This window comes from Nyctibius grandis, chromosome 2 (assembly GCF_013368605.1).
Source record: "Nyctibius grandis isolate bNycGra1 chromosome 2, bNycGra1.pri, whole genome shotgun sequence".
NCBI classification, from domain to species: Eukaryota; Metazoa; Chordata; class Aves; order Nyctibiiformes; family Nyctibiidae; genus Nyctibius; species Nyctibius grandis.
This window is the reverse complement of record NC_090659.1, coordinates 60,357,726-60,372,242: the sequence shown is the minus strand read 5'-3', so window position 1 is coordinate 60,372,242 and position 14,517 is coordinate 60,357,726. Positions and strand designations below refer to the sequence as shown.

General features: G+C 40.4%; 1 protein-coding gene across 1 annotated transcript in view; it reads right to left on the bottom strand.

Annotated features, from left to right (window-relative positions):
* The window catches only part of NALF1 (NALCN channel auxiliary factor 1), a 538,776-nt gene extending 525,249 nt beyond the window's left edge, over positions 1–13,527 (bottom strand). The window contains exon 1 of the mRNA XM_068395422.1: positions 12,709–13,527. Within this exon, the coding sequence (XP_068251523.1) occupies positions 12,709–13,527 (819 nt within the window). The remainder of the gene's footprint in view (positions 1–12,708) is intronic.
* Positions 13,528–14,517: the final 990 nt, after the last annotated feature.

Below are 14,517 nucleotides of genomic sequence, written 5' to 3'. Positions count from 1 at the left end.
CGCTTTTACTTTCAGCAGAAAGCAATCCAGTTTGTGTGCTCCCGTATTGCTCTGTGATGTGAATCAAGACACAGTGAGAGTGGGAGTCAGTAGATTTGTTTCAAAAGCACACCCTCGACCTGAACTAAAATGCTAATATAGACACAGCCTGGGGGCAGCTGCCTGTACACAGTTCAAGCACTTGAGATCTGTGAGCTGCGTGCCCCAGGGTGTACAGACTCTGTAAGAAATAAATAGTTTCCTTTTAACCCTATTAAGATACAAAGTGAAGAAAAGAATTTGAAGCAGGACCAGCCCTTTGAGGAACGTAACAGGCACACCTCATCGTGCACTGCATGCTATGGGGCCCCTGCGTTGCTGATTTACTGTAATGTTTGAGTTCCCCAATAGTACCATTACTTGTAGAAAAAAAACAACCAAAACACTTTCAGGCCTTTTGCTTATCTTTAGAACATAACACCAAATTATTTTAAAAATGTCTTTATTCATATATACTTTAAGTTCCATTTTCTATGCTGTACACAGGACCACAAATTTAGAGTAACCCCAAAAAAAGCTTATTGATATTCACAGATCTCTTATTCCTCCCTGTGAGCCTCCTGAATTTCCCTGCCAGTCATAATTTTGGTAAAATCCTGAGATGTAAATATTTCCTGCAAGCGGCAAAACATATCTTCTCCTCCTCTTGCAGATTGAAACAACTATAAAAGAAGAAAAGATCTCTTCCATCCCAAATACCAGCTCTCTTCCAATCAGGCCTGTATTTAAAACTATGAGAAAAAAATCATACTATAAATATTGACATTCATACCAATATTTAAGGAGGAATGTTTCTCCAGTGATAGAAAAGAAACAGCCACAAGTAGACAGAAAACTGCAAAAAAGGCTTAAATAAATATTTGGGAAGTCACTGAAATCCATGCTCATATTGCACAAGCTAACACAATTCTGCCCTTTAAAATATCCCAGAAAAAAATGTAAAACTCAGATGATACAACAGTAACAAAAACCTGATCTCCCAGATAATCACAGCAATCAAAAGATCCTGCTCTTAAAAAAACTCCACAAAAACAAATAAAAAACCTTGTTATGTAACGTGCAAATAAAAAAGCAGAAACAAAAATAATCTAAAATATTCCAGTTAAGCAAATAGAACATTTAAGGTAACTTCTTCCATAATCTATTAATATTAGGTAGCAGAGATACATGGACTTTTAGGTGGTTTTGTTCCAACCAGCGATACAAATTTCAGTCCAAACACACAGAGAGTCCCTACAAAAGAGTTGCGAAGATCAATGTAAAACAGGGTTAGTGCGCATATGACATTGGCAATTGATGTTTGTGTATTCCACATTTACTCTGGGGCCTTTCTGAAGTCCCGATGAAAGAAAGAACATACTCTAAGTAATTTACATTTCCAGATCAGTCAGAAAACAAACAAATCAGTGACTGCAAAAAAAGGAGAAGACTGTTTAGAAACAGTCTAACAATTGTTACATTTTTCTGTACTTTCTAAACTACTTCTTAATTTTAAAGACTCCAGGAGATTTCAAAGATTTCCATAGGACTCTACTTCAGGACTGCCCTAGCCTCCCCAAGATGCTTGATCCTATTTCAGTGATTTCCTTGTCGCATCTCCTGTGAGACATACACATATATATATCTCTCTCTCTCTCACTCACACGTATATACATACATGTGTGTATAATACCTGTAATTTTTATTTAAGATGAGTCATTGTTAAAATTACTACCTTTTTTATGAGTCTTGAAATGTACTACAGGCAAAACTTCCATTACCTGATCAATTTTCCAACTTACGCTTAAATTCTAACTGTATTTATCCCAGCGTAAATACAGAGTGTCTTTACAGCAATCAAAGCAGCTTCTCTGGATTTAAACTAGCAATACTACTGATCAGCATCTCTCCTTTTAACCCTGGCATATGACCTACACTCTTGGCTGGAAAAGACAAATTAATTCTGCTTTGTTGTCTTCAAGGTTTTTCCTCCCCTGGATAGCTGAACAAGTTAAGCTCATAATATTTTTCTACAGTGTGCCTGAAAAATCAATAGAGTAAGAGAATGGGATCAAGACCAAGTACAACAACAAAGAAAAGGGAAAAAAACATCAATCTAACAACAATAACAAATTAGTAACATCAGTCAAAGACAAGGAAATGAGCATTTAAAGCGCTCTGCATACTGCTTTTTGTAGCAAAGTTTGTAAAGCAGATCAGTCTGAGTCAAATCTGTCCCTTAGATTTCATATATTTGAGTTTTAAAGTTTGTCATGTGCCTCCTTCTGCTCTCAAAACAGTATTACATTTAAGTAAAGCCATTGATTTCAATGGAGTTAGTCCTGGTTTATGTCATTGCAGATTCCTGATTAAAGAAAATTGGTCTATATTTACAAATGAAAATAAAACAATATTTTAAATTCACATCTGTCATACAGAGATTGGCTTGCAGTACATTTACTCAGGTCCATCCCAAGAATTAATCTCAGCTGCTAAATTTTGAAAAGCTACCGTTACAGTAATGATTTAATTTTGTTAATATAGTGAGGTTGAAAAAAATGTATATTTATAAGGTTCAGCTTTAACATTTATAAGATTTTAATAGAGACAAAAGAAACCATAATGCACTTCTAACTGAATTGGGATATAAAACAGAAGCCTCATTTCCTGAACTCCAGTGATACACTCTATCTTGTTAGCTAAACTTAGCTTATAATAGGGGTCATTTCCCCAAGGATTGTATATAAGAAAGCATAGAAGAGAAAAAATAAAAAGAAAAAAATTAATTCTGCTTTTAAGAGAACTTGCCCAATATTTCAAATGTACCTTGTTCAGAAACTCCTACTTCTTCATAATACTGGCCCAAGTTCTGGCAGGTTCTATGTAGAAATATTTACAGGAAGACTTTAACCCCACAGCAGAATGGGACTGGAAATGAACATCTTTCATCTCTGAATGCATGAAGAATTTTAAAAACCATCCCACAGGACCTTGGCTATGTTTTTGTTTTGCTTCCTTTTTTTAAGTGCAGAACCTCAAGCCAGTGGAATCTAATCCCCGTATATCCTCTGCCCTGGCCCTGCTTCAGCTGTGTAGCTGAACGGGCAGAGCCTCTGTGTTCCTGGCAGCACGTGCTGGGGCATCCTCACGAGCAGGGCGCTGGGCGCTTCCCATACTTGTTCGCTTCTGTAAAAAAACTTTCATACTATCAAAACTGCCCAGTCTCACTTTAAAGCACTGCACTGCAATATTAACAGCTTGAACACAGTGTGAAAGAAAAAAACATGAAAGGATGGTTTTGTACTTATAGGGGTATAAAATTTGCAATATTCCAAAATAGATGCATTTAGAATATTTTACTTAATAATAAAGAGGTCAATGAATTAGTCTCTGACAACATGGATCTTTCTCCACCGATTGCACTATTTGCCTGATTTTAACATGGCTGGAATCAGTAGAGACATATCCCACCGGAAAAACACCAGATACTTGCTTAAGGAATTTACTAGTGATTAGTATTCTAAATAGATATTACAATATTACTTCTCTTGAAAATTTTCAGAGGTTTTAGTCTTTACCAAGGCATAGATTTCAGATTACTTGTAGCTGTTTTTAATAAAAAGATTATGACTGACATACATAATTTTATTTTTATCATTTTGATATTATATATTGAAACTCAAAGATATAGTTTTGCCATATTCTAAAAAGAATTTACTTTTAAAGTGAGCTGTACTATACCAGATTTCACCATGAAGTGATCTTCTTTTAAAAGTCCATTTTTACTTGCAACTGTGAATAAATAAAATGTTATTAATCTAAAGCTCTGCTATACACAAATCCAGTTTCAACAAATATCATATGTGAAGGCAATGTTAAGAGTGTTCATGGGAAATTTACATGTAATTTTTATAACTACATTTTTTGAAAATATATACATGTATTATTTATTCTACAATAAAAATAGCCTAAAAAAATTTTATTGTTTATTTGTTATTTTTTTCTCTCCTTCTACGAGCTGGGCTTTATTTTAAAGATCATCTATTTTTTAATCCAGTGTGCATGTATATGAATATAAAAATTTATCTAAACGAATGCATCTCATACAAATTAGTTTATCTGAGAAGAAACTGTGAGTGTAACCCCTGAAATCCAGAGACAAAGCTGACCAATGTAGAGCAATGATCAGCAGATCATCAATGAACAGACTCTGGAAACTCATTCTCCTAAAAGAAGGAATAAAATGAGAACAGCTATTTTTCTAACTATCACAGACAATCCATCTTTTCCCCTTCCCTTTAATAAAGAATGTTCTCTGGTTCTAGATTGCTAATATCTTAAAAATGTAAGAAAGATACTTCATTATGATGTTTTACAGAGATGAAGTGTGTTGACAGGCCCTAGATACCATTTACATAACCATTCAGGCAAATTGAAGGCAACATCTAATCTAACATGCAGAGGATCAGCAAGAATTAAACATGCATTTAAAAAGCATTCTAGAGATCATATTTGCTCCCTGGAAAATATCTCCTGAAAATATCTCCTGAAAATATCTCCTACAATATATTGCACATTCTAAAATACAAAAATAATATAATTACTTTTTTCTCCCCAATTTTATAATGGATAAATTTGAGAATATAATGGCTTGACTACAGAACTTGTCTAAATTGTAACATTAAAAAAAAAAAATGAAAAATGCTACTGTCATATCCCAAAAGTGAAAATCTGAACCATTTTTAATTTATAATCTCTCATCTACAGTTTCCTCCTAATTTCATTGAAATCTTTTGAAACATCCACAACAACTTCCAAACTGCTGCAGAATTTCTAAACACCTGGACTCATATATATTGCTTGTTGTTAGTTTCAGATAATCTTTGCTACTGTTTTTAATGAGCAAGTTTACTTCTAATGCAGAAATCTCTGAACAATCTCTCAACATCAATCTATATGAAAGGTGAACATTCCCATCAGGATCTCCAAGACACTTCAAAGGACCGAGACATTCAGGTGGAACTGCTGAAGCTTATCAGTTCAACGTTTATCATCACCATTCATTCGTCCCAACAGTTTGGTTACATTCGACCAGTGCTTCAAAAGGTCCTACCAGGTTCTGCCATGAAGGCTTTAGGACAATGTTACTTCAAACACAGTTTTCAAGACATGTCCATCAGTTTGGATGAAAGAGATGAGATGAATGGTAGGAGAATATCAGGTGTTGATCAACTGCACTTCAAAGCCTCTTACATCATGACCTGTTCTCTTTGTCGTTATGGACTGGGAGCTCATTGGATGTAGCTCTTCAGTGTGTGTATTCTAAAGGAGTGACCCACTACTTTCATATATCTACCCTGTTTGCAAATAAGGTCAGATCACAAATCCAAAAATAAATCTGCTTTTTATTTTTTTTAACATATCTTCAAATTAATAAAACCTCTCTATGAGCCAGAATATGTCCCTAGTGCCTCACTAGATTTGCATTCATCTAACTGATTGATGCTGTAAAGTAAACCAAACTATCACACGCTCTCACTTAGCGATGTTTGCTCTACAGTTCTGACAAGAGAAAAGTACAGTGAAAAGTACATTGAAAAGTACAGTATGGTTATTTTAGTGAAGTGACATAAACGTCTAAGAATATGTGCTTCTTGAGTGAGAGAGATTGGGTAGGCTTGGGAGTTCCCTCTGATTTCGTTAAAGGAAGAAAATTAAACCCAGTGTAATGTATAGGAAATCTCACACACATAGAACACATACCTCCCCCCTAAAAGAAAAAAACAAAACAACAACCTTCCTTGTAAAGAAAGAAGGGAGAATAAGAGAAATAATCTGTAGCAGATTTATCTGAAAAAATTGCTATTACGAGGATGACCTACAATTGCTATTGTATGGTTTTTCGGTAGAAGTTAACAACTGAATAAAAGTAGTATGTAGAAGCTCTTGGCCTCCCCTTTCTCAAAGAAGTGATAAAAATATAGTTATGTCATACAAGGACCTTTGCTATTCTCATGTCTAAGAAGCAGACTGCATAGCTCACACATTTTCAGTGACAGAATATATTTATCAGAGAAGTGCAAGAGGCTTGTGATTTCACCAGGTTGGTGTGGGACAGCACAAGTAGCAGGATTTTACAAACTTTCTCACAGTTAAATTTTGCGTATGATCACAATTTCATGCAACCTTATTTTTTATACCAAAATCATTTTGTTAGGATTGATCTAATATGACTTTAGAGGTCCACTGTGGAGGTGTTTGTATCTGAGATAAAATGACGGTATGTGCTCTTTAGAGACAATGAACAGAAAACAGGTGTTTTTAGGTCACAATCCACCTGACCTATTTAGATGTCCACTTTATTGTGAACTAACTCAGACTCTAGAATTACCTATGATCTTCATTGACTACAATGAGAGTCTGAACATTTATATTTGATGTGGACATCCATACTGGACATCTACTTTTTGTTGTTGTTGTCAGATGAATTATTTAATTTTTCTATCATCTTCTGGAGTGTTATGAGTGGTATTTATCAAAAAGTAATATTTAAGAATTCGGCTTCTAAGTTACTTTTTCCCTTTTAGGCAATTCAACAGATCCAAATACATTATGGATCTTAGTGCAAGACTGAAGTGATAAATTACTAAGTATAGACCAAATGATTTTTAGGCAGGTTAAGTGATAGAACTATAATTTGCATTTTGATTACTTTTCCTAGAAGAACATGAAATGAAAGAGCAAGACTGCCACATTCTCTTCAAGGTGCATGTGAAGTGTACTGCTTGATGTGAAGAGAATCAGTGAAAAAAGTAGAAGTGAGGGCAGAGCCATGAGGTCCCTAGACATGTGATGCTAATAACATCAAGTGTTAAATGGTGGCTGCTGAACTAGGGTGGAATCCACTTCAACTGCTCTGTGCTAGTCACCTGCAGGCCTTTTTTTCCTCAATCAAGAATGAAGTACCCATAAATGGGATTAATATCTAGATGATCAACTAGTGTAAACTTTTAAAAAGTTAGGTGGGGTGAACTCACTTCTGTAAAGAACACCCTGAGAAATTTGCTTTTTTAGGAGTGAATAGATCTGATCCTGATCCAACAAAGAATTTAAGCAACTGAATGACTGTAAGCTCATGAATAGTCTTCTCTGAGTGCAGTGCCATCCATCTAGCTCAAAACAGGTGACTGAAGCAGATTGCTGAATCAGGATTTTAGGCCAAAATACAAAGTCCATTAGTACAGTCAGTATTGCTCCTTATATTAATAAACCAGTGCACTATTACAGGAATAGTTGTACTAAATTCATCCACATATTTATCTTATATTAGTTTTGAAAAATAAGTCAGTTTTTTTTTTTTTTAAATCAACTGAACAAATAGCATGTGCAAACATCCGTTTATACAGCCACATTAGTTTCACAGCATTTTAAACGAAACTTTTTAAAAATATGTACATTTAAGAATCATGGGGGTTTTAATACAGAATTTTATTCATTTCTAAAAGAGCTTTAAAATAAAAATTTAAATCTCAACACATTTTGAAAAGGCATCATTTCAGTGCTTAATGTTTATTGTTTCTCATTTCCATTAGATGTTGACCATCAGTGCAGATTTCTGAAGGTTTAATTTGTAAGAGTTTCTTCTTATTAGCTTAGGTATCAGTCTTGCATATAATATAAATATTGTGTGATTAAGATGTGCAATTGAAATGTCTAACTTTATGGCAGACACTGGTCTATGTGACTGTTTGTAACAGAAGGGTTCTTCTATCACTTAAACTTTTGGTTTTGTATTTCTCATCTGCTCTTTTCTGCCAGCTTAAATGAGAGTTTAAATCAAAACCTAATTAGAGTACATATGCTGTTTAGGAAAAAGTTCTTGGAAAAGTCATGATTCATATAAGCTTTGATATTTCCAGATAAATGAGAACAAATGTGATTTTAATTGTCTTAAATAACTTCTAATCATCTTCTTACTCAAATAAAAGTAGTTGAACACAGCTCTTTGATCAAAAAAAGAAAAAAAAATATCTAGCAACAGAAACACCAGCTCTATATTCCTATCAAATATACCATCTATGTTTAAAGATGAAACCTTTAATTGATATGCATGTTTTTCAACTAAGTAGTATTATAACTCAGCTATTTTCTTACACATTTCTGATACCAATATCACAAACCTCAAATCAGAAGTTATTAAATGATATTTAATTCCTGGAAAAAAAAAAAGTCTGCATGTACATGTTGAGCACGTAGAATGCCAGTTAAAGTTTGTTTTTTAGTAATGTTGAAATAAATAAAAAAAATGTGGTATATTTTTATTTTTCTGCTTTGATATTCTAGGAGGAAAACAAAATTATTTTAATGTTATTTTAATTATAATGCACTTACCTGGATTACAAATTTCAATATTTCAACTAGCACTAAGGAAGGCCACACTTTAAACACTCTCAACTTTCACTGGGTTAAAGAGACCTGTGTCAAAAAATGATAACTGATGTTTTGTTCAAACATTAATAAATACATCTGCCAAGAAAGCCTTGGCCTCTGATACTTTTCACAAAGACATAAGTTCTATCTCTCAAAAAAAAAAATGTAAAAACCTTTACATTTATATGTCCTACTTAGTTATTTGACCCAGTTCTTAATCAGAAGTATCCAGAATTTTCTTTTATTCCACAGAGCACTAGCCTGCTGTCTTAAGAATAAGAACTTGAGTATTTCCCCTGATAGAAAGCTGGCAAGTCATTATGAGGAACTGTGTCTTCCAACATCAAGCCAATACAATTCCCTGTTAATTGTTTGAATACAGTCCTGTGTCACACTGCATATAAAAATGATATTCTGTAAATCAAGAAACTATAGATATTGCCAAGAACAAACTTTGTAGATAAAACCACTACTTTATAATGTGCAAAAGCAAAATTTCATAACTAGTAAAAAATAAAACTGAATTAAATTTATAACAGAAAAACAGAAATGTAGATCCAGATTCTCAGTTACTCTGTAACTTTAGTAATTCAATAAAGCTACATCAATTTAGTTATGTCACCTTTGTTGAATATGTAATACATTAAAATATTTCTCTTATATTTATTGTTTAGCCATTACTGATATATGACTATTAACACAAGAAAACAATACATAAAGACATCAGACTTCAAGGATATTTTTTAAGAAATAAGTTGAAGATGGATTTATAGTGAGACAACACTGATATCCATAACTTTTAAACAACATACAAAGTCTGCTGACATCCTAACAATATAAAATGCATGTGCATGTTTATTGATACTATCAAAAATAAATACTGATTTTCCAAATGTTCTAAAATTCAAAAGCCTCAACATTTTCTACAAAATTTTCAAAAATACCAATGCAACTCAGTAAGAAGTTTAATAGTAAGACCTTAAATACAAGACAGCATTCTTTTTAAAAAAATGAGTGAATATAATTATATAGTAAAACAAAAACCGAAGCTCATCATGTAGAATAGCTAAATGTGAACTGATAACCTAAACAACTCATTGCAGACTTCTGCAATGCAAAGCAATTTATTTAAAATATTCTTCAGAGACCAGGAGACATGTAGTGGAACACAGAATATTTTGAAAGCAAATTTCATTTTCTTCCGGTTTCAGATAAAGGAACGAATATTTAAAGTCTTTAGACTCATACATCTAAAATATTTTCATTGTACTATTTTTTATAAGCAGTAGTCATTTCTTGAAAGGCATAACTTGGTGGACTGAGAAACCTCTATGATTTTCACTCTTTACTGTGAGAACTGACTGTGTCAAGGGCAGGGGATGGTGGTGGGGAGAATTGGGGAAGGGGAAGTAATACCCACTTACAAGTTTTAAGTTGACTGTTTTCAGTGTAAATTTTATTGATTTTTTCATCAGCCATAATTGATCAACTGGATGAAAAGCTCTCTTTTTCTGTGAATGAAGCAGCCCTCCCAGAATACTAAAGATGCCATAAATAGAGTTCGATTATTTAACAAGCCTTTCATTGTATTAAGCCAGCGCTTACATACGTGATTATTGAGTAAAGTCATTGTTTTTAGCATTTTGTTTAAAAGAATAGTAAAAACAGCTCACCACATAAACCAATCAAGTGGTGTATACCTAAAACATGTAGTTAGATGTTATTTTCTGTTCTGATTCTTAAGCTAAGAATTATCTAGATGTCCAATGCTCAAAAAATTAATATTTACTTACACAAAAAAGCTATTTCCTGATTGAGTTTTATAAATGACATATGTATAAAACACCAGAAAGACCAGTAAAATATTTCAATTGTCCAAAGTATTCACCACGAGTTTCTAGTTTCACCTCTACGCACTTCAGGGTAGACCACGTACAAGCGTGACACACACGTCTATCAGGCCGCTGGACCTCCCAACCGCTTGGCTCTCTCAGCCACCAGAATGAATCAAAAGGCTCCAGAGGGACCCAGAAGCTCCAAGTCAAGGGGCAGGTGGCAGAGAGCGGCTTCTCCACAGCCTGGCCGCGGACTGCGGGCGCTGCCTCTGCAGCACCTTGGACAGCAACCTCGCCGGCAGCGGCCGCCGGCCCCAGCCCAGCCACGCCCGGCCACGCCCCGCCGCGCAGCCTGCTGCCTTCCCCGGGGGGAGAAAGAAAACACGAAGTCGCAGCCTTGGTTTGGGTTTTGCTTTTTTTTTTTTCTTTTTCCTGCTGGAATATCCTTCATTTTTAACACAGACTAGTTGGCCAAATTCTCAAAACATCGAGCAATACCGCCTAGCACTCTGAACCGGAGAACTGCAGGTCATTGGCACAGCATTTGTCTAGTTCATTTGTATGTTTCACACAGTCATTTTACTGGCAACTACTTTTCCCCTATCAAGTATTTCTCCTTATTCAGTCTCTGAAGGATAAATCATTATACAGTGCGTACTTGCTATTCTGTTCATTTTCGACACCTCTTACACCATGATATACTGTAAAGTAACTGCACATTTTGTGGTAAACGTCAGTGAAACTAAACTGTGATACAAAAAAAAAATGACTTTAAGCAAGCAGACGTTGACTGTTTGGCAACACAGAGTAGCAGGTCAATTTCTAGTTGAGTTACTGAAATGGCAAAGATGTCCTCACACCAGTGGACATCTATTTACATTTGATATGCTTTTTACTTATCCAATTCACTCTGGAAATAAAATACACGTCCATTATCAGTAACTGAGTACATAACATATACACAATAGTTTATAACCTAGAAACAGTGGAGTCAAAATTACTGATGAGACTACTTTACTTTTGGCAGGCTTAACAAGAAAAAATAAATATGGCAACCTTCCTACTTTATCCAATTTGATAACAGGATATTTCAGCTTCTGGAGAAATGGTGGATTGATTTTTGTGGCAAAGATATGTGCAAATTACACTAACTTATTGGTGAACGGGATTCTTTAGGCATGGACTGTTACCATGAAACGATTTCAGAAGGCCCTGGTGAAGTTACAAAGCACGAAGGTACTGCTAGGCCTTCTTTTCAGGGCGGTCATTTGTATGTACTCTTGTGTTCCACGGCTAAAGCAGGATTTGCTTCAGACTGGTTAATGTAGTGCTACAGTAGTCAAGATAATCCAGTTCTGAGCAAAACCATTCACCTGGCCTGGCTCTCAACAAATAAACAAACGGGGGGAAAAAAGCATAAAGTTAGCTCTTTAAGGCACCCAGGAAAACCTTTTTTTCTGTCCCTTCCTGTCTTGAGAGCTAGGCCAACTAATCTTGTGCAAAAGCATAGAGAAGACAACAACTACACAGAGCCGAAGTGGGACCCTGCCTTCGAACAGAAGAAAAGGAAAAACCTTTGGATCTCTCTGAGCGGTCACCGGCAGCACCAAAAAAAAAGGCTTATTGAAATGCTGTCACCTTCACTTCCCAACCAAGGGCCACCGCGGTGCCCTCTGACGTCCACCCTCGTCCTCCAGCTCTCCCCAGCTCCACAGATTTTGACAGAGCGCTTGGAGACACGGTCCCGCTTCCCGCTCCCGAGGCGGCTGGCAGCCTCCCCGCTCCGCTGCCCCGCACACAGCAGCCCCCGGGGCCAAGCGCCCGACGGAACCCACCCGGAGCCGCCGGTGCGCGCCCCCGGCCCCCGCGGCGGGGCGAGACACCCGTTCTCCGAGCACCGCGGCCACCCGCCGCCCCGGCCCCGGCCAAGCACTGGCTTGGCCGCGGGCCCGCAGCCTCCGGCCCCGGCCCGCCCCGGACGGCCCGCGGGCAGGGAGGGCAGCGCCGTCGGGCGGCCCTGGCCCCGGCTGCCCTCCCGGGCCCGGCTCATTGGCATGCAGCCCCTGTCGCTGCCTGCCGCCAAGCTGCATGCCAGCCCGCTGGAAGCCGGCAGCCGAGCCGGAGCCAATCGCATATTCATAAAGAGGGGGAAATCCAGCGCCGCACTCCCAGAGGACCGAGGATCGCTTCTTTTTTCTTTTTTTTCTCCAGCCTTCCCCATCGCTCTGCCTTCCTTTCAGCAGTGCGCTAACGGGGTCTCCCCGCCTGTTTCCTCCGCAGCTCTGACTGCACCCTAAAAACCGCGGCTGCCGGCGCCAGGAGCGGAGACCGAAGCAGCCAAAACACGGGCCACGGCAGGCACAACAGACGCGAGCGGCACGCCAGCCCGCCAGCCAGGGACGGGGAACACAGCAGGGGCTCCTACCTTACAATCCTCAGGACACGATTTCACCGAGTACTCATCCGACTGTAAATATTTCTGGAGCATAACCTCAAACTCTTCGTATTTCTCCTGAGCGTGCTGGTCGTAGCGCTGGTAAGCCTGGACGCACTGGCTGCAGGAGCCTCCCCCCCTCAGCACCACATCCAGACTGCAGTTCAAAGTGTCCGGATTGGACAACCCGGAGAACAACTCCCAAAGTGTGTAGGAATTACAAAAGGAAAGGTAAAAATCCATCAGGTCCCAGCCAGGCGCCGGGCTCTGCCCCGCGCCCCGCGGCGGCCCCGGCCCCCCCCGCCGCCGGCACACCGCCTCCGCGTCCCCCACGCTGAAGCACTGCCCGGACGAGGAGCTCAGAGGGGGGCACGTCTCCAGGGGCCTGGCGGTGGAGTTCCCCAGGAAAGCAGCCTTGCCGTGCCGGGGCTCGGTGCCGTTGGTGCGGCTGCCGCGACTGCCGCCGCCGCTGCTGCCGGGGGAGGGCGGGAGGGAGGGCGAAGGGGGGGCGAGGAGCCGGGGCGCGGGGGGCGCCGGCTCCCCCATGCCCGCCAGCAGCTCCGGCTCCGCGGGCTCCGGCTTCTCGGGCGGCGGCTGCTCCTTTTCTCCGGTCCTCGTGAATTTGGCCTCGGCGCAGAACCACAAGTGATCAGAGAGCAGGACTGTGAAAAACAAGAGCGATGCCAGGGACAGTCGCCATTTCTGAGCCCTCTCTGAATCCGTGAAGGGTTTCTCGTTCTCCCGGGGTGCGAACCAGATTTTTAAGCCGTCATCATACTGCCGACTGCACATCCAAGCACCCCTGGTCATATTTTGGGAACGCACAGCCCTGACCGACTCCACCGTGAGGGCTCCTTTGCCAGTGTCACCACAATATGCATTGACTTAAAAGATTGGGGGGATTTTCTTGCTTGCCTTCCCTTCTCTCGCACGCTCGCTCCCTCTTCCACTCTCTCCCCCTCTTTCTCCCTCTTCTTTCTTTCTTCTTTTTCTTCCTCTGAGATATTGTTGGGTTTCGCCGGTGGCTCTTGCCTTGGTCTCACCACAAGAAGCAGCCCCAGTCCATCCAACGCGGAGTGCCTTGGAGAAGATAAGAGCAATAACGCAGACAGAGGAGGAGGGAGAGGAGATGGTGGTGGTAGTGGTGATAGTTGGTGGTGGCGGGGCTGCGCGGCTGGTCCTTTCCCCCTCTCACCCAGGCATGGTCAGATCGCAGCTCCCCATCTCCCTCCAGAGAAAAGCCCTCTGCCCCTGGACAGCTGCATGCCGCGTCCCCCGCTGCCGACGGACGGCTCCGGGGGGGCTCCTCGCCTCCTCTTCCTCCCTGCCGCCGCCGCTGTTCCTCTTCCTCAGCCCCGAGCCGCGGCACAGACGCCCGCACCGCTGTCTCCGTCTCCTCTTTCTCCTCTACCCCCTCCGCTCTAACTGGAGAGACGCTGCTGCAGGGCTCCCGGAGCGCTGCCGAGGATGCTGAAGAGGAGGAGGAGGAAGAGGAAGAGGAGGAGGAGGCTGCCGGGGCCGCCGCCGCTGCTGGTGACAATGGGCTGCGGCTGCCGCCGGGCGCGGTGTCCCCGGGCGCACGGGGCGGAACTGCCTGGCTGGGGGCCCCCGATGGGCACAGGCATCTTGGGCCCCTGGGCTAAGTTGCCGCCATCTTTGTCCTGGAGAAACACTTTTTTGAGGGGAGCTCTGCCTTTTGCGTCATCTCCTCCCGCGCCGAGATCTCTCTATCCTGGCGCATTGGCAGCAGCAGCAACTCTGCCTCCTCCTGCCTGAAGAGGAGGAGGAGGATGTGGGAGA